This window comes from Anguilla rostrata, chromosome 9 (genome assembly GCF_018555375.3).
Source record: "Anguilla rostrata isolate EN2019 chromosome 9, ASM1855537v3, whole genome shotgun sequence".
NCBI classification, from domain to species: domain Eukaryota; kingdom Metazoa; phylum Chordata; class Actinopteri; order Anguilliformes; family Anguillidae; genus Anguilla; species Anguilla rostrata.
In genome coordinates this window covers 43461542-43482649 of record NC_057941.1, presented here as the reverse complement: position 1 = coordinate 43482649, position 21108 = coordinate 43461542, and the positions used below count along the sequence as shown (strand labels likewise).

The 21108-nt window shown below is 46.0% G+C and overlaps 1 protein-coding gene across 1 annotated transcript; it reads right to left on the bottom strand.

The window, feature by feature from the left end:
* Positions 1–35: 35 nt before the first annotated feature.
* On the bottom strand, positions 36–19568 carry rps6kb1a (ribosomal protein S6 kinase b, polypeptide 1a). The gene is made up of 15 exons (XM_064352316.1): positions 18834–19568; positions 16313–16356; positions 15011–15131; positions 14749–14817; positions 13501–13648; positions 12510–12567; positions 10448–10548; positions 9508–9598; positions 9288–9378; positions 8141–8248; positions 7848–7910; positions 7628–7705; positions 7424–7531; positions 6788–6900; positions 36–6128 (listed from the first exon to the last, which is right to left on the bottom strand). The coding sequence occupies exons 1-15, from the start codon at positions 18903–18905 to the stop codon at positions 5879–5881; spliced, it is 1515 nt and encodes a 504-aa protein (XP_064208386.1). The 5' UTR covers positions 18906–19568; the 3' UTR covers positions 36–5878.
* Positions 19569–21108: the final 1540 nt, after the last annotated feature.

Genomic DNA, 21108 nt, shown 5'->3' with positions numbered 1-21108 from the left:
TGGTGATTAATGAAGGCAGAGCACACATCAGCCCGTGAGCTAGCAATGAACAGACTTTAATATCATTCAACTATTTACAGCCATTCACTTTTAAAACCAGGCGCAGATGGACACAAAATGAAAAAGCGTTAAGATGACTGCCGTCCTTGCCCTATGTTAACATGGTTATCGCCTAACCTGCTCCTACAGCAATGCTTAGAATAGCCGTTAACACAAAAAAAAAGAATCCCAACTGCATTTTCAAGAATTCCGCTATGACAAAGTAACTCCCTGCACAGCCCCACCCCCATTTTTATCACTGTTCCAAAAGAACCATTTGGCTTTAAATATTCATTGTGGTTTCTGAAATATAATGCATAATTCTGCAACTGAGGGGCATCGGTTCGGCTACCACTACACTATGTACAGAATTAAGATGTATTCCCAAAACGAACAACTTAAATTCAAAATGAGATCCATCCACAGTTAAGTCACCATTCACACTTCCAAATGAGGGGCAAAAATTTCAATGAATTCACTAACTAGCCTAAATTATCGAGGATGGTTTCAAATCCATAATTTGCGTCAAACTTGACAGCTATTTACAGTCTTTCATGAAGTATGGTTAAATTATTTAATTGTAAAGTGTGCAATTGATCCTAAATTAAAAGCCAGTGTGAATACTTGCGCTGGATATGAACCAGCCTTTGATACACTGGAATTTAACAATACTTGAGATGACAGGATGCACGTTGGCTAAGCAAATGCATTGCACGAAGTAACAGCCAAAAATAACACCGTTTACCTCAAGTCAGTATTCCCTTTGGCCATTCTTGAGCAATGGCTACTAGAAGACTATTTAAGTTTTGCATTCATGGGGCCTTAACCCTGTTTTGGTTGCAATTTAAGAATTACATTTAGTACTGTAAAACAGACAGCTAAAACTTTCTCAGTATTTAAAACTATAAAGCCTTTAATTTCTGTACAAGTCTTAACTTGCTACTACAGAACAAATGGAAAGATTTATAAATGATATTTAAGATAGACATGATATGCAGAATGTACTCTGGAAAAAGGCCTGTGTCATCCACGGCCTATTAAAACAGAGACCAGTCCATTTATGTGCCGTGTATTCTGTCACATTTAAAAAAAATCCAAGATCAAATTTAACAATTCTTACCATTTTCATCTAAGCCACACCAATTTCCATGACACTCGAAACATTCAAGCACAGTTTGATGAAAAATATCTAATTAAGGTGAAAAGTTCAACAATGAATGAATACCTGCCTGAATCTGACTGAAAATTGGGGGGAAAAGAAGAATTACTCGGCTTCCTGCACAAAAAATCATTTCAGTATCAAGTAGTACAGACACAGAAAAGCACTTGGGGCCGTCGTTCAGACACCAGGGTAGCAGGAAGAAGAGCTAGGCCGACTTCCTTGCTCACCGTGTCAATCCATACATTGCAAATAAAGGAACTGCAATTTAAAAAGGCACAGACCCATCCATTTTTGCATCAATAATTAAAACCGTTTTTGACTTTCAGCAATTAGGGGGCGGCTTTCGGGGGGGATGTCACCTGCACGACGCGGGGAGAATCCGCTGTCCCGATTCGGAGTACTCGTCACATGGTCTCAACAGCCCCGCCCACAGCTTTGTGTCATCTTAGCAGGGGGATTTTGTCAGGTTTACAGTCCTGCTTTCATGCTGCTTATATCCGTAGACTATTACAAACTGAGAACTTCACGCACGCGCGCACACACACTGTACAAGTTTGTAAAGAAAAAAAAAAAATAGCTGCTGTTGTTGAAGTTTAAAAATAAATGTTTTTAATCCTCAAATACTTGAGTAAAAAAAAAAAAAAAGTATGTACACAAAATATCAAGCGATTTAGCTCAGTAAAACTAGAAGGTACGCCACTTCAAGGGAAACCAATCACCAGGCACCTTTGCAAGCGGTTGACGTTCGGGCGAGCGACAAACGAACACAGGTAAATTTGCATAGTGAGCTTGATGCAGAAAGTGGAAAAAAAAAAAAAAATAGAATGGCACTTGAATAAATAAATCTTTTTCCTTTAAAAAAAAAAAAAACTGTAAAAATCACGTAAGAATTGCGAGCAATTTTTAAGATCCTAAAGAGCCCGGAGTTCTTAAAAAAGAGGAAATAAGGGAAGGGTGACCGTTGAGCGTGTCAGAGCGGCCTACAGTACGTCCAAGGTCGCGTAATGACCACCGAAGGCTAGGGAGATGCAGCTCTCAGCCATAACACGAGAGATGTCCCAGCCACACCGAGCGGTCCCCTATTCCCAAAGACTTAATCGGCCAAGACGAAACGTACTACAGATTCAGTCACAGGGAAGACCCTTCTGTGAAACGCGCACTGGTCTGAGCAGACAGAAGCATTCATCAAATCCTGCGTAGCACCCGCATGCCGAAAGGAAGCCAGGAATCCCAAGTGTACGAGTAAGCCATCAAAATTCTTAGTTTATTGGAGATCTTCCCTTCAGTCTTGTGTTCATTGTATGCTGTTCTGTTAAATCTAAGTCTCTAATAACAATTTTTGCCAGCTGTACAATTTACACACACACACACACACACAAACACAAAAAAAAAAAAACTTTGTGTGAGGATTGGGGGCAAAAAATGAAATGAATTGGATTTATTCTACAGGATCGTGGTTTTGGGTCAAAAGTGGTCCGGTTACAAAGTTGTGATGGTAAGACCGAATAAAACAGGAGCCATACAGAGTCAAACCACAAATAAAAACCTTCCTCAATTTCGCAAGCAAAGGTCGCCGAGCGCACTGATATTTCACACAAGCTATATGAACCGGAGGCTCCTGTCCATGGAAAGGGAATGCATTTAATTTAATGACCATGCTCTCTACAGTAATGTTAGTCTCAACTTTGACAGCACCAAGATGGCCGGGGTGAGCAGACGCTCAGCCATATTTAAGATTTCGAAAAGGTTCTGAAAGTCAGTCAATATGTAGCGGCGTTGAAATATCAATCACCACTGATGTGAAAACATACGTACGTCTGGTACCATTTCCACACGTTCTAACAATAAGCCTTGACAAGTTTCATTTAGTCAGTGGGTAATCTGCGTTTTATCACCCCTGTTGAACAATGTTATCTTGCAGCAACGCATACCGGATATATCCTCGCCCCACAGCCAATATGCATGAAAACTAGCAAGAACTATGGGCCAGAGCCACGCAACATAACACTAAGTGATTCAAACAAAGTGCTGCAACTGTTCTATTGGACTAGTCCTCTTTATTTATTCGTGGGCTTGTTATAATATTTGAATTGCACAGAATTGCCAAAGGGTTTGTGCAAAGCAATCTTCGGGACTGGATCAAACAATTCCTTAAACTGCACAAAGTGTCATGTTGACATTTTCTTCTGAAATCCCAATTTAAAGAAAGAGCAAAAAAATCCCTTTTGGCCAGAAAGCAACGCGCTTCTTCGCTCAGAAATGACATTACACGGCTGTTTGCTGGCCATCTTCTACTCAGTGTAAACGGAAGGATTTCAGTCCTGACCTCTTACTTCAGGCCAAGAGGACTGGATTGTTGCAGGTTTGTTCTCGGCGGTGCGCCGATTTCAGAAATTGGTCAACAGTCCCTTGGGTGCACTTTCAGAAGGCTAACGAGATGCCCTTTCTGCCAGGGGCCAAGCAAAAAAAACAAACAAAAAAAACTAGCACCCCAAAGCGCCACTGCTATTCGCTTTCATCAAAAACAAGCCAAGAGCTGCACCCTGCAGCGGACAGTAAAAAGCAGTGCAGCTCCTCTTTTTAAGCAGATTTACTTTTTTTTTTTTTGGATGAGGGGGTTATGGCTTTGTTCCTGTGGCTCAGTTCAGAAAACAGTTAAGAGTAGCTTCAATAGCTGCATTCCCACAGTCAGGCTAACTCCGGGCGAGCTAGCGTACTCCAGCCCGTGTCGCTTTGCCACATCCACTTCCGGCCCAGTTGGAGCCTGTAGACCACACCGTTACACCTTCAAACCACCTTGGTCATCAAGTGGGGTAAAGGAGAGTGGTCACAGCTAGGGGCAAGGTTATCACAGCTAGCATTGTATCAAAATTCATATGTTAGTGGCCGTATGGCGTCTACACCAAGGAGGCCTCGAATGGGCGGTACTCCGAGAGATGCCAGCCCCTCTGAGGACTGGCAGTGGACAGACGGACAGACAAACGGGCCATCGGTCAGAGTTCTCTGGCTCGAGGCGCGAACCCGCTCGGGTTTTCAGCCCGACCTAGCCGGCCTGACGGTGGGAACACGGCGCTGGAAGGCTTAAGACGAGTTCCGAACGTGGAGGACATTCCGTGACCGTGCTAACGAAAGTAGCCATTCCTAGCTCTCTACACGATGATTTTTTTTACTACATAAGGCAGTGTTAATGTTTTTTTTTCACTTTACAGTTTGGGGCTCATAACTCAAGCATAAGAAAGCCTCACATCCCCACTGCTCCTATCCCATGCTCAGTTAGACTGGTAATATCAACACCAAAGAATCAAGGTTGAATCAGGGCCTAGAGCAGTGGTCTCCAACCCTGGTCCTGGAGAGCTACTGGGTCTGCTGGTTTTCATAGTGACTCCGCACTTCGTGAATCAATCAGAGCAGTTGATTACACAGTTAACTCAACTCACCTGGTGTCTTGGGTCTCAACTGGGTGCTGATTTTAAGGTGAAAACAAAAACCAGCAGACCCTGTAGCTCTTCAGGACCAGCGTTGGAGACCACTGGCCTAGAGTGACCTGGCCTTTATAGACTAATCCCCAATACGCACCACTGTTGATTGTGAAACTTTGTAATACTGTTAAGCGAAAAGGAAAAGAAAGAAAGAAAAATAAGGTGTGTCAGATACTCAAAAGGCATTTGGAACCAGAATACATTCAACGCTTTAAGTACTACATTGATGCTTTCATAAATCAGTGTGTTTTAATGGTTTGAGGCAATTGACAGATCTTGCAGGTGAAGGACCAAGTCAGTTTCCTAGTGGCTTTTCCATCGATGAAACTGTTCTCTTGTCAACGGTTGGACAAACAAAGTAAAACCTGAGTTCCTCACCGTACGCACTCAAACAACTCCGCAATCAAACCACGAGAAATTGAAATTAAAAAGAAAACCGTATTAAAAAGTACACATTTCGTTTTTTGTTTTATTGAGGCTGTCATATATATCGATTCCTTGGTTTAATAGTGTTGCGGCTGCACGTTTTTTTGCAGCGCTCGGATATATAAGACTGACTACGGCATCCCTGCTAAGTAAAGTCATTTCCCCTCTCGTCAGTTCTGTTACAGTCTCTCAGATAACATTGATTTAAGTCACGTCATTCTGAACAGGAAAGCAATGCTGCACCCAGAGTAACACTGGAAAATTATTTTAAAGCATTCACGGAAGCAGTTCCTCAACAGCATTTGATCTACTGGAGCACCATGTCACGTTTAGCCAGCCTGCAGCAAATGGCCAATCAAAGAGTTTTTTTTTTTTTTTTTTTGTAGCGGCTGTTGCTGAAATAGGTAACTTTTTTTCTTTTTTTTTTTGCGCTCGCACATTTACCCTGACGCACTGCAAAGGTATAATAGTAGAAATTCATCTTAGCTATTTGGGGGGTCAGGCCCAGTCCTAACCAATCAAACTACCCCCCCACCCCACCCCCCACCCCCACCCCCCCGGGAGAATGGTGGGCGACTGCATCGGCCAGCGCCTTGGCGTTACGGCCCACTGCAGCACACAAGCTCATCAAACGGAGGGGGGGGGTGCATGGTCGAAGGAAATGGTGGCGCTGGCGATCAGTTATTGTTTTTTCCAACTGTAATTGTCCTAAAAAACAAAAACGAAAAAAAAAAATAGACAAAACAAACCGAAGCCTAAGTTCAGCCGAACGTCATAGATTCATACGTAGATGCTCGGGCCTCTTGGAGAGCATGGGGTAGGCCTGCTTCTTGAAGGACCCCGTGTTGGTGCCCGAGGGCTGCCTGATGGGGAGGGGGGCGGAGGCCTCGGCGCTGGCGGTGACGTCCATCTGCTCCACGCCGGACACCTCCATGGCCAGCTCCGTGGGGGACTGCAGGGCGGGGGCCCCCAGCAGCGAGGCCCCGCGGGGCCAGCAGTCGGCTCCCGCGAACTTTACGGGGCTGCGAGGCGGGGAGAACGGGGCGTCATCACCCGCGGTAACCGCAATCCAGCTCTCACTAGCCAACTAACAGTCTTTACAGCACTATCAGAACCCATGTAACTTCTTAAGCCTTTAATAGCGAGCAAACTCGCAAACAGGTGATCAGAATGTTCTTAACTGAACATTCTAATGCTGATGTCACAATCACTACTGGTAACTGAAAGCAATGGAGTTCTAGAACACTGACTTAGAATTTTGAAAAAAACATTTCAAAAAACCTGCTCTTCAAAGGGTATGCATTTGAAGTGTAAATCTAGTCAAGAAAATCTACTTACTTTCAGAGATGGACAAAATCCTCTCAAACAAAGCAGGACCAGGTTAGCAAGGCAATAAATCATGTAAATAATTCCTGAGAAGGCAACTGGACTGGTGTGAGCCTGGTATGTCAGACAGCACACTGCACTGAAGCTTCACTTTTTAGCCAATTATTTACATTTCCACAGAAAACTACCAAATTTATATTCTCCTCTAATGTTCCACACGAACACTCAGGCTAATCGCTCTCGAACCTCAATTTCTGAACGTAAGAGCACTGTTTTTGTTGCAGGACAAGCTGACCCGCTAAAATGCAAATCCAGTACGAACACATTAATCAAGAGGGCAACTTCAGACGTATACCTGACAGGTGTTCTCGGACTTCCCAGAAATCGTCGCGGCGACCGTATTTTTGGCTCGAACGAGAATTTCTCCTTGACGTTCTCCAGCACGGATGGAGCTACGTAGGTAAACCCCTGCAAGCATGATCAGAGGAGATCGAAATCAGAATTTATCCCAGAAAAATTAGCCGCAAACCACATACCAGAGGACACGGCAGACCGAGACAGAGAGGAGTGGATGAGGAACAGCACGTCCTTTATTTATTTATTTAATTAAATACCATGTCCTGTAAGCGCAGTGTCTTTTCTAACTGTTTTTAATATCATGTATGTATCCGTAGTGTCTTGTCATTCTTCTGTCCATTTTAATACCATGGAAGGTGACCTTGAGTGTTCAGAAAGTGTTCTGATAAATAAAATGTATTATTATTATTATTATTATTATTACGACCTCTGTCCAAAATACATTGTGTAATGTGCCAGGGAAAGCCAAACGTTTCCCAGTCAAAGCACAGATGCGACGCATTAAGACGGATTCTCGTAAAAAAGGCCCGTTTCTCTCCGAGGCAAAAAAGGGGCGGGGGGGGGGCATTTTACAGCCAGCTGAGGTACAAACACACATAAAACATCACAAAGATCACGTGCGGTCCGCCGTTACCAGGAAGACTTGATTGGCACTTTCGCTTAGCGTGGAGTCGTCGGGGCTGTCCACGGGGGTCTGGCTTGTGAACTTGGAGTCGAATTGGCTCACGTCGTCCGCCGATTGCTACGGAGACAGGGAGGGGAGGAGCCAATTCAGAGGAACGCCCACAGGCACAGCAGTGTTCCGCGGGACCGCGCCCCTGTGCCGCGATAAACTTACTAGGAAAGGTTTGAAAGGGGGCTCCACTTTCCGTGCGAGGAGGTCTTCCCAGTTAATGTGTCTGAAGAAGAGGTGGGTCTGGGTACAAGAGAACACGCAATGATTGGACGGCCACACTCCCCGCCTCTTCCGCCAATCAGAAGGCGGCCTTAATTGACGGGCATGAGTTGAGCCAGAGCTGCCCAATGGCATCTGTTCAGGGCTCGACTCAGCAGCTTACCTGCACTTCTGTGGCATCTCCTGGTCCCGCCCCCAGTCGCAATGAGGCGTTTCTTTTAAGCAGCTGCAAAAACAGAGAGAACTTATCAGGAAATCCGCTGACGAGACGATTCAAAGTCCAGATCGTATCAGTAAATTCCCAAACACCACAACATGACAACCGTGTCAAGTTAAAAGATAAAAAGATTCTGTTTTTTTTTCATGAGAGGGTGTAAATAACTGACAGGATGAGGACTGATCTGGTGCGTATTACATGCATGACGCTGATATTGACAGAAATGGCTTCACACGTACCTTTTTAAGAAGGTCCCTGGCTTCTTGAGTGAGGTAGGGTGGGAGGTTCAACTTGCACTTTAAAATTTTGTCAATGGTCTTTTTTCGATTCTCGCCAGTGAAGGGAGGCTGGAAAACACACAGATTCTCTCAAAATAACATCCTACATGAAACTTCTCGTAACATCTATTTATTGTGACTCCACAAGATATGTTGGTTTTCACTTGCATTCAAGGCCTCTGCCACTTGCCGCCATCTTAACACAAACACCAAGGTCACATGATACGGAACTACATTCTACTGAGCTGTCATTCAAAAAACAGATGCAGTGTTTAGTGTACTATGAGTTTAGACTGAAGTCATGACACCTTATAGTGGGAGACAGCAAAAGGCTCAAATTACCCTTTTAAATCAACATAGAATTAAATGAGAGTGAGACAATGTGAGCTACAAAGAGAGCGAGAGACAGGTCAAGAGACAGAGCGTGAGAGAGAGAGAGAGACAGACAGTGTAAGACACAAAGCAAGAGAGACAGACAGTGCAAGAGACAGAGCGTGAGAGAGAGAGACAGACAGTGCAAGAGACAGAGCGTGAGAGAGAGAGAGACAGACAGTGCAAGAGACAGAGCGTGAGAGAGAGAGAGACAGACAGTGCAAGAGACAGAGCGTGAGAGAGAGAGAGACAGACAGTGCAAGAGACAGAGCGTGAGAGAGAGAGAGACAGACAGTGCAAAGCAGAGGACAAAAGAGAGACAGAGCGTGAGAGAGAGGAGAGAGAGACAGGAGACAGACAGTGCAGAGAAGCAAGAGAGACAGACAGTGAGAAGCAGAGAGAGAGCAGACAGTGTAAGACACAAAGCAAGAGAGACAGACAGTGCAAGAGACAGAGCGTGAGAGAGAGAGAGACAGACAGTGTAAGACACAAAGCAAGAGAGACAGACAGTGCAAGGGACAGAGCGTGAGAGACAGACAGCACAAGAGAGGGTGTGTCAGAGAGAAAGAGTGAGAGACAAAAGAATTGTAGAATTGAATGAGAATTTGAGAGACAAAGACAGAAAGACCGGGGGAGAGTGTGAGAGAAAGAGAGAGCGCGAGAGAGAGAGACAGAAAGAGCCATCCAGAAACGGGAGGGCCCATTGACGGTAAATCACAGGGAGGGGAGCACTCACTGCGCCTGTCAGCATGTCGTACATCAGGGCTCCCAGACTCCACCAGTCCACAGCCCGGTTGTGTCCGCTCCTCATGAGGATCTCTGGAGCCCTGCAGCACAGAGGCAGCACAGAGGGGTCAGTGCTCCAGCCCCATTCAGGAGCACCGGGCCACCACGAAGCAACATTACGAACGTGAGGCATTCTAGAACAGCTAGCGACAGCACGCAGGTAAACTTACATGTACTCTATGGTACCACAGAAAGTGTGGGTGACCGTGCCGTCGTGGATCGATTCTTTGCACAGTCCGAAGTCCGTCAGCTTCACGTGACCTGCAGCCAAAAAAAACAATGAAAAAAGAGGAGAAAAGGGAAGGCTCCGTTTAAAAAAAGATAACTCGTTTTCTTTGTCATTATGCGGCTTGGTGCTGCGAGTGTTTAGTAAGTGCTCGCATTCACGGAATGCTTCAGGCACCGCTAAAAATGCGTCGCGGATGGTTCCCGTTTTAAAAGACACCACAGCTACCATGGCGGATGCTCGTAGCCGTATCCTAAACTCATTAACACCGGGGTGGAAACTCACTAAGTCGGCCACAAATGACTGTGAGCTTCGAGAAAGAAAATGCACCCACGAAACTTGCTGATTTAACAGGGTATTTTCCCACAATTATGAGGCTTATTAAGAGCACAGCTGCAAAATGTGTCCAAATATGGGGAAAAACACATCGAAACACTGCCACCACATTTAAAAGCTCACCTTGGGCATCCTTAACTACTGAAAGTACACAGAATTTAAACTATTAAGTGCTGGCTCCACTGTAAATTTGAATGACCCATAAGCAAGGGGCCAGGAACGCAGTGTGGTGACACTTCTGCCTTGCAGGAAGAGGGGACTTTGCCTGGTAATGTCCCATCTCATTCGCCACCTACAGTACTGCGCAGCGTGGGAGCCCGTAGGTTTCTAATGCTCATTTCAAAAAGGGATGTCGAAGCAGAAGCCAGCAGACCCTCACCCAAGTGCACACACACAGACCAGCGGTTTACAGACTGCGGCTTAGACTTCTGCTGGGGGGGGGGGTTACGCGTTTGTGGCTATAAACGAGATGTGGAGCAGCAGCAGAGCTGCGTCTTCCTGTCGGGGGCCAGCTTTGTGAAGCAGAGGCCCGGGCCGCGGGGCGTTACCGTGGTTATTGAGCATGATGTTTTCCGGTTTGAGGTCCCGGTAGATGATGCCTTTCTGGTGCAGGTGCCCCAGGGCCATGGAGATCTCCGCCAGATAGAAGCTGCGAAGCACAGACAGACCCGTCAGAGCCTGCTCGTGATGTCACAGCACAAGCACAGACAGACCCGTCAGAGCCTGCTCGTGATGTCACTGAACAAGCACAGACAGACCCGTCAGAGCCTGCTCGTGATGTCACAGACAAGCACACAGACGAGACCTCTGTGCGTCAAAAGACCGCTCAAGTGCACTGATGTCACAGACAAGCACAGACAGACCCGTCAGAGCCTGCTCGTGATGTCACAGAACAAGCACAGACAGACCCGTCAGAGCCTGCTCGTGATGTCACAGAACAAGCACAGACAGACCTGTCAGAGCCTGCTCGTGATGTCACAGTACAAGCAGGCAGCACCATTATAGCTACCAAAGCTAACAATGCACAATACCTCATTCAAATAAAGCAGTAAAGGAAAGAAATAATGTATGATGTAATTGCCATGGATTGGTTTTCAGAAACAGCCTCGACATCGTTTCAGGTCTGATCACGCACCATTGCTAGCAAATGACTGCCCTCATACCCACTCTGTTTACATAACATAGATTTTCTCAGAAAACTAGATTTTCCCAAAACCGGTTCCACAATGGCACCCTCGCAGTCTAAAAATAAACCTACACCCTGCTCCTTTACCAGAGCACACGCCCCTCATCCGATGACCAACGGACCAAAGTTCATTAAGGAAACACCGAAACAAGAGTGCTACTGAGGTTGCACATGTTAGTCTGATATCAACCAACTACACCTAAAACTAAAAATGTATATTAAATCTAGAATACATTCCCCAAAATTGCACAAATTTTACATTCGATTATCTGGTAAATACATTTTTAATCAGATAAAAAACATGCACTCCACGCAAAAGGAAATGACAAGATTGTTATTTACAGAAATGCGCACATTACTGCTATAACTGAGCAGACAGGTAACCACCTTACAGTGGTGAAAGCGAAAAGTGAAAGCAAGCATGTACAGAACATAAAGCACAGCACAACACAGGAAACCTAAGAGTAGCATTAAGTTACCAAACAGCTGCGATACGCAAATAAAACGAATTAGACCAATGCAGTGAAGTGAAGAACATTATAAAACATTGTTTTTTTTGGATGGTTTTTAAAATAAATTTGGCACCCAACATGGGGCTGAACGTGTCCAATTCCCGCACTAATTTGGCGGAATGTCCAATTATCTGCAACTGCAGCCACATCCAGGGAGCGGGTGAACGTCGACAGCTGCAGTTCTCCTCCGAAGCAGCTGGTGTCACCAGCTGCTTCTTTTCACATCACAGACTAGAGCTTGCACAGAAGAGCGACATGCGGCTTTGACACGTAGTCCACAGGTGCCAGGTTTGACTGGATTGGGCACCCGATCGCTAGTGAGCAATGAAACGCGGACCCCTAACCTACTGAACGCTCCGGTATCCTGGGTGAGGCAATCGGCAATTGCAGGTAGCCGAAATGGAGCCACCGCCCACGGTCGGCACCGGCACGGTCCGGATTCGATCGGAGACTGTGCGGCTCACTGTGGTTTTACAGACAGCAAATCCGAACAGTCGCAGGGCCAAAAAACAGAGGTCATTGTGTGACGTGGACCCAGCAACCCCGAGCCCAACACAGCTCACACAGCACAGCCATCGCTCAGCACAGCGCAACAGGCTCTCAGAATGCACTGGGGTTTCTCTGGCCAGGCTGACCATAACGGTTGACCTTCAAGAGAAAGCCGGCGCTTTACTCATCACATACTCTTCACTTGTCAACACCATCTGCCTCTTGCATTGGGGTCAGGAAGCAACAGAGCGCGCTCAACAAGCAGCAAACGATAAACGCTAAGCTGCTGATTATATCTCATTTTGCGGCCGCGTGTTTCAGAGTAAAACTTCACCAAGAGCGCTCCAAATGAGCTGAATAAATGTTACTTTGCTATTGGCTGAAGACCTCTGAGCAGGACGCGCTGCTTGTAAAATGACTCACCAAGCTGTGTCCTCCATGAAGATTCCTTCCCTCTCCAGTTGCATAAACAGCTCACCACCTGCGGGTCACAACACACCAGCTTACTTCCTCCTCAATGGACCTCCGACTGTGTCTCCAGGGCTTCAGATGGCAGAAGCATTAACTTAATGTTGCTACTATAAAATCCCGTCAAAAAAAGTTTTAAAATAGATACAATCCAGTACCTAAAGATCCTTAGCCTTAGGAATACATTTCACTAATTAAATTGTTTTATGATAAATAGCAGTGCAAACACACGTAATATTAATTTGCAGAGTTCATCACCAGCAAAGACCCCATGTTCTGTAATAGCAATGCTAAACTACAACTTTTGACTTGGGGAAAGTCAAAATCTTTTTATTACCAGGCACAGAACTTCGAGCTGCACTTTCGGAACATTTTTATTCAGGTGTCAGCCATCCACACATCTCATCGCTCAACCGCAAAACTGTTTTAGTTCTTGTTGCTGCAACTGTACACGAGAATCCAGAGCCCTTACTTTCCAGGGTGCGTGAAATCGTCAACAGTAATCGCAGAACTGACTTTTATACATTGAGCTGGTGTTACTGATGGCTGTTCACTTGAGTTTTATCTCCAGACTGGATGCCATCTTAATCACAGTGAGAAATAACAACTTAGTAGTCAAACATTTGAGGGGGTGGGAGTGGAGAATTGAGCAGTTAAAAAAAAAAAAAAAAGGTGGGGGGGGGTGAGGGGGAGCGGACCAAAAAAAGCAAAAAAGGAAAAATGAGAAAACACAAATGGCCACCATCTGGAAAAACAAAATTCAGGCTTAAAAAAAAAGAACAATAACTGGGATAAACAAGCATCTGCTCCTACTCCTCAATTCCTCATCTCATTCAGACGATAACAGACCCGCTCCTCCCCCTCCCCTGACCGCCATTACGCCAGGCGGCCGCCGCGCCTCCCCCCGCAGGCCGCGGCCAATCGCGGCGCTTGCTCGCTGGCTCACCGCTGAGGTACTCCAGGATGAGGTACAACTTGCCGCCGGTCTGGAAGGCGTAGATGAGGTCCACGATGAACGGGTGCTTCACCTCCTCCAGGATGTTGCGCTCCGCCTTGGTGTGCGCCGTGTCCTTGGCGTTCCGCACGATCATGGCCTGCGGGGGGCGACGGAGAGACGTGCGCGTTACACGCGGAGCTAACGCTACCGCCGCAGCGGGAGAGGCGGTTACGGCCGGCAGCGTTTTAAAACAAAAAAAAACGGCCACCTGCGGGTTTTTAAAGAAAAACTCCACTCAGCTTTTTAAACGTGCGGGGAACGCGATGGGCGTTTCTGACGGCGCCCCAGACCTGCCGGCTCGGCTTTCCTGTTTCCTCAGCTCGTAAAACGCGGCGGCGCCTTCAGGTCCTTTAACGACGGCCTGTCGGCACCTTTCACACCTCACAGGCGGCCGGCGTTTACCAAAAAAAAACCGCGTAAATCTAATTCCACGAAAGAGCCGCTAACCCGTGCTAATGACCGGGCGAATGGCGCGCTGCATGTTCTCGATTCAGGCCCGTTACGCGCTCGCCCAAAGACTGAAAACGAACGTTTGAGGCACGAGCCGGAGGATTCGGGCTGAGGTGCAGCTCTGCCGCGACGGTCGAGAGGAAGCTCCGCTCGGCTCCGTCAGAGCCATTTAAAAAAAACCGTTCCAAAGGCCGAAGGAGACAGTCTGCAGCCCAGAGAGCCGTGAAACTCAGAGCTTCCTGGCCGCAGAGATTCGGGGGGCAGCCCTCTCGCCTCGTTTGGCACCCGCACCCAAGGCCGGTCGGGCTCCTCTACCGTCAGGCGACCGTAAAATCGGCTCCCCGCAGCCCACGGCGGCCGTGGCGACCGCGGGCCTCCTGCCGCGAACAGGGATCACCGAAACCCCGGGCGACGCGGAAATGCGGGCGAGGCGGCCAAAACTACGCGGGGCTGCGGCCGTCAGACTAAACGGGTGGCGACCGCGAGACGGGAAAGACAGAGCGGACGGCGGAGCCTTCCAGGAAATAGCGACGGAGCGGAGAATCGATCACGGTCTGGCCGCACCCCCGTCGCCGGGCGCAGCATAGCGACGCGCCAGTGCCCCTCGACCCGGCGTAAACACAACGGGCAGAATGCCAGTGGCTGTAAAACACCACGGCGGCTGCCATTTCTCATTCCCTCTATTACAGAACTCCGTGCTCAGCGCTGCAAGCTCAGAGGGGTTTCCACAGTGTTCTAGAAACATACCTTCTTCAGGACCTTCATGGCAAATATTTTTCCCGAAGTGGCTCCAGACACTTTTCGAACTTGGAAAACCTCAAATAAGAAAAAAAAGAAGATGATATTATTTTTAAACAGTGGAAAAGTATACACTACTAGTATTTTTCACTGAACTGAATACTCCTGGCTTAAGTGCATAAACAGTGGAAGGGAAAAGTGGTCAATAAATTCAGTAAGTTAGTAAAGAAAAGGTCTGTTTTTTTGGGAGGGAGGGGGGGCTGTCCCTTACCTTGCCGTAGCCTCCTTTTCCTAAGACCCGCAGCAGCTCGAAGCATTCCGGGCGGATTTGTTCCGTTCCCTTGTTAACACTGTCTTCTGATATTTCAAACTTCTCACAGTCGTCCATGTTGCTACGGCGATACATAACACACTTACATACCGTACATCATACAGGCAACATAGACAACAACAACGGCAGCAAAGCAAATGCACTCACAGTAATCAAACCAGCATACTGGTGGCATTTCTACATTAAGCATGTAGCATATGCAAGCTAAATACATCTGAAGTTTTGTAAACGGCCATGCACTTCAGACAATCAACAAAGTATCCACGTGTGGTATAACAAGAAGTATGTGTAAGCACCCAGACACTGCCAAGAGAAATGGAAAGCAGCTTCTCAAAGACTGTTCCTAAAATCAGTTTTACGCAACAGCAAAAAATTGCTTCAGCCCTGTTTTCTTCCCACCCCTCCACAATTTGGAATGCCAAACAACTTCATGTCAGTTCCACTGCGGCCATGTTCCCCATCTGGCTTGGAGGAGGAAAACATGGCTAACCAGTGCTCTAGCACACATCTTTCACCCCGTACCCTGCTGGCCTAGGCCTACCTACCAAAGGCTCCTGCACTAGAGGGCTACACACCCTGACTGACATCACAGACTGCCCACCTGACCAGAGAAGATGTTTGTCTCCAGTCTCTCTGTAAGACAGGGGTTTCCCTGTCTATTGAGCACCCCCCCCACCCACCTAGGCAGTGCTATGCTTGGTAATTACGCCTGTTCTTGTGGAACTCCAAGCCAGCCAACACTGGCATGATATACAAACTTGATCACGAAGCATCACTGCATCCCAGCATGCACAGCTGCATGCATTACTGAACTGCAGCGCGCATCACTGCGTCATGGCATGCATCGCTGCAAAACACACAAGGGGAGGCGCCAATCCGGAACCACCAAATCTGAAGTGTCCTTGAGAGTCGTGCTAAATGCATTTCACTTGGCGATAATTGGGTGTATGTGTGTTTTTCATTCACGCGTAATACAAATCAAGATAAACAATTTTCCGCTTATTTTCTTTTTAGTCTGTGAAAAGCGAAGACAAGCAGCGCTAATGATTCATATCGGTTGCACTCGGAGCATGAGAGATTACACGAAACCAAAAAATAAATAAAATCTGGGCAATGATGTACCAGAAATACACACTGCCAGATACGAATGCCATCAGCCACAGTTTGCATGCAGTGAGTGAATGTGATTGTTGATGAATGTGCAGTGACCACAGACGATGAAAGAAACAGAGAAATGCTCACAATTCGAACCCGCTGCACTGGTCCATGTACTCGCTGATCTGGGCCTGCGAATCAGAAACAGACGTTACTCACAAACGGCCTTTGACAGAACCCCTTTCAACGACGGCCACACGTGAAACAATGCATGTAATGTAAAAACCGAAGACAGCCAATGGCTTAAAAATAGACACAAACGCTAAGACACGTTCTTCACATCGACCTGAAATGACTGAACCGTTTAAAATTTTGATTAAATCAGCGGGTCAAAAGCAAACCAGATGGCGAGTTATGAATAGTCTGCAGCGCTCCAAAACGTGTTTGTTAACAAAAGTCGCTTGAGGGAAACAAAACAAGCTTTGTTGGGTTTAAGCGCTGGGTATGATGCAGAACGTGTCATTTTCCCCCACCAAAATAACACATCTCCATTACCACTGTTGGGATAAGTCAAAGAGACAACGTAATACATCCCTGCAAATCATAGCACTGTCGTCAGCACTCTCGGGCAAACAAAGATGTAATGATTTGCAGATGAACCCTGATCATATCCTCTATACTGTAAAATTTTGATTATTAATTAGGATAAATTGATTCCGTTTGTTCAAAAATTCACCAAAACCATGACATAATCCTGCAACTCATGGTTAGGCCTTTCCAGTACAAAAACGTGATACAGTTGGCATTACGTGAACCAGTCATGCATCTTTTAGCAACGGTTGTTTTGATTAATCATAGTGCACTGCTATTCCACACCATTTTAATCAGCCCACTGCATGGAGAGATATGACGTTCACTGTGATGCTCAGCGTCATAACACACTGTGCGTGAAGTGTTCTGGGCAGGCAATAACCTTTCAGAATCAACTGCAACTAAGGAATCCACTACAATCCCCGCAGAATATCTTAAATCTGACTCTAGAGGTATGCACTAGCTATGTACCACTTTCCAATGATACCTTATCATATAATGTAGGTATAACACTCATACAATAACATCTAACTCCCACCCTCGATGTTGCAAGGAAGAAAAAAATGTTTGGGAACAACCTTGCGCAGAAGGGTAAAGGTATCAGAGAAATTCCTTGAAGCACATAAGAAATCCTTTTCGACTTCCATTTAAAAATGGTGTACACAAACAACCTAAAATCAGTGTGTTCACAGACAAGCGCTCATGGGGTTTAATTTCGGCAAGAAAAAGGTGGTTAACGTTTCGCTGGTTTATTGATTTAATTGCTAATACGTACATAATCTATATTGCCCCTAAAATTTACATTTTTATTCATTAATTGACACATTCTGATCTGACTGGTCGCCTGGATTACGACATTACAAGAAAGGTCTCATCCGTACGGACTGTAAGGTTACTTAACTTCGGCACCCCTTCGAGTATACGACAACTGTCAAGCGAAGAACTGCATCCAAGTTAACCTGAGCTGGCTTGGTCTATTCTGCCGAAAATAGCAGCTAGTTAGCTACTAGCGCTCGCTGAAAGCAACATTCACTCTAGATCCTCATCTGACAGGTCCTGTTTGAAAACAAAACTTGTACTGCAAAAACCCTTAGCCAGCTAACGCGGTTGATTTAACAAGCGCAAATTCATCTGGCGCTAAATTAACGTTAAATCAAATATTCTAACCCCCAGAGAAGTTAACGTTGTTCGCAGCTATTTTTGCTAGATACATATTAACTAATCTAACGGTTACAAACTAACGTATCTATAAATTGCATATATATTCAGCTACCGCGCCAAATCCAGAGCTAACAAACTGATTTCCATAAAACTTAGTTAACGTTAGCCCAACACGATCACGAAATCACCAGAACATGCAATTTGCTAGCGAACATTAACTATCCTGGTACTCACTAAAGCCACAGAAAGAAAAACGACTGGTTGGCAAACATTTGCTTAGTGCACCACGGGGTTAAATGGGGGCATTTTCTCTAGCATTTTCCCATACATCAGTGAAATAGGGATGGTATAGTAGCCATGACGGCTATAACTTGGCTACCTTGAAAACATCGGCTATATCACTAGCCAATAAATATGTCGGATACACGCGCATGCCGTAAATTAAAGAAACCTTGCGCGCTAGCAGTTAATTGCAACTAGTTATCTTGCATGCTAAAGTTAAACTATCCAGACAGTCATTCTGAGAGATCCTGTCAGAATCTAGCTAGCTAGCCAATCAACGACTTAGCTAGCTATGAAGACGTTATCTGCTTAACATGATCTTCCGAGCGGAACTCGACATTTGATAGCTTGCTGTGTACTCAGCTACGTTAGCCGACTCGACATGCGCCCGTAGTTAGCAACTTAGTTTGTAATCTCCAAGGAGTGTCACAAGTATAAGCAACGCGATGTTTAACAGCAATAGCTGACTTGTGTAGCCAACTTGTTGGCCACGGCAGCTACACCTTCCATCATTTATTGTCCCATCGATGTCACTGTCAGAATCGGGCCTATCCCTGCAATGTGTTGTGTAGCCCCGTTAAACAGGCCCAAGACCGTGAAAAACCACGCTACCGGTTCAGGTTAATTTACTCACCCCCTCGTCGAGCTCGTCGTCGGAGACATTTTCCTCTGGCTGGTCCAAATCAATGTCGAACACGCCAGCCATGGCCTCGGTCTCTCTTTGCTCTCTCAGTCCGTGGGAATGGCTCTTGCTAGCCGCCTCATGGAAACATACACACCGCCGCCATAACCGGCATCAGCATAAGGCATGCGCACAGCGCCACCAACCAAACAAAATTCCAGAGGTAGAAAAAAAACAAAGCAACCCATAAAATGGACTTGCTACACGGGCGCATGCGCAACATTCGACTTCGAATCTTCGATACCGCTATGGACTACTACCACACACATTTGCTCGGTAGCTAATAGCACGTGAGCGTGATTTTGGTGTGCGCCGTTAATTTCTGATTGCAATTAAGTACAAATAAAATTATGAGAGCTTCATCACGTTGCGCCCCGTAGAATTACAAATAACGGATTCATTGTTGTTTATATACGGTGGATGTCTCATTCATTTTTTCTGCTCTTAAAGTTATTAGCAAATGTAGATTACTGTAATGTATTCTACTGCTATATTGTCCTGAATTATGTATTCTTAGTTACGTGTAGGATGTACTGCAGGTGTTCTCCTGATGAGGCAAAGCCTATTTTAAGCTGTAGTTTACCACAACATCTAATCTACTATGATCCCAATAGAAGCTTTTCAGCAAAATGTCTTCGTTTATTATTCATTATCATATATTGTAATTAATTCAAACAATGAATTGAAGTGGTTAATCTTCAAAAAATGTTTTTTGTCGACACTATTTCTCATTACATTCCGCCTGGTCAAAATTGATTTCTCTCAAAAGAATTATGTTTTCACTTGCAGACATTTAGACAAATATCTCATACATAAACAAAGCTGCAAGGAGCTGTCTTTGCATTAGCTTTTCATCATGTTATGACAGGAAACAAACAAGTGAAAAACTTATGCACACCTGAAATAACATCTTAGTTTCATGTGAATGCTCAGGAGGTAAGAGCGGTTGTCTGGCAGTCGGAGGGTTGCCAGTTCGATCCCCCGCCCTGGGCATGTCGAAGTGTCCCTGAGCAAGACACCTAACCCCTAATTGCTTGGGTGAATGAGAGGCATCAATTGTAAAGCGCTTTGGATAAAAGCGCTATATAAATGCAGCCTATATTACAGAAACAATGACTAAAATGCAAAAGCTGAAGGAACGTTTTCAAGTGCAATATCTTGGTCACATTGACCTTTGTCAGGCAGTCCAGGAGTCTCTACCAAGGTAGGAAATGCTACAAAACAGTATAGATGATTAGGCGTATGCTGTTACAGCTACAGTGAAAAATCTTTATTCAACCAAACTCCTTTCTTCAATTGTTCAACTGTGCTTCTGTGCGCGGACATTGGACATAAGCTGCAAAGTGTGCTTTTTCCTCAAATAAGTGCATACCGAAGGTCAAGCGTGCTAATGACCTTTGGAATGCACTTATTGTACGTCGCTTTGGATAAAAGCGTCTGCCAAATAAATGTAATGTAATGTGTGCTGTGCTTACTATGGGGATAATAATAATAATATACTGCAGGCAATGAAGTCCAAAAATGTAGTCCTATGGGACACTATGAAACTGCACTTTGCTGTGTGAGTTATTTTCAATTGTTTTTTTTAAAGAGTCTGAAATGAATACAGCTTTCCAACATGCATGTTAAAATGACCAGTAATTACAAAGATGATAACACATTCCCAAATGCCCAACCATCCAATGTAACTGACATTCAATCAAACGAGTCACCTGCTCACAAAAGCACAAGGTGACCACCATTTCTCTTTAAACCTCCCAGTGTAAGAGATCTCCAGCAGTGCATATAAAATGGAAGATGAGACGGTATCCGGGCAACCGGAAGATCTCCTCATTAACAACTGCGTGTGGCAAGCGTGTGCGGCGTGTGGGTCTGCGTAGTATGTACGGGAACGCATACCGGCGTGAGCTCAGCTCGGGCCCCGCCTCGTTTGACACGGTGCCCGAGACCATCATTCAAACCGCGGCGGCAGCTGCAGAGGGCTGGCAGGAAGGGCGCGGGGGGGAGGTGGCCGCACTTGCGCCAGAAAGAGGGTTCCGGAAAGGGGCCGAGGGCGTCGCTCGCCGCCGCCCGTCCTTCCACACAGGCCTGGGAGCAGGCTTCAGGTTTCCACACGCTTGCTCCGTTCCCGGGACCTGAGCCACAGGCCGCTTCAGGTCCGCCCCCCCCCAGGGCAGGTCCGCCCCCCCAGGGACTGAGTACTGTGTGTGACGGCTGCTGCACAGCA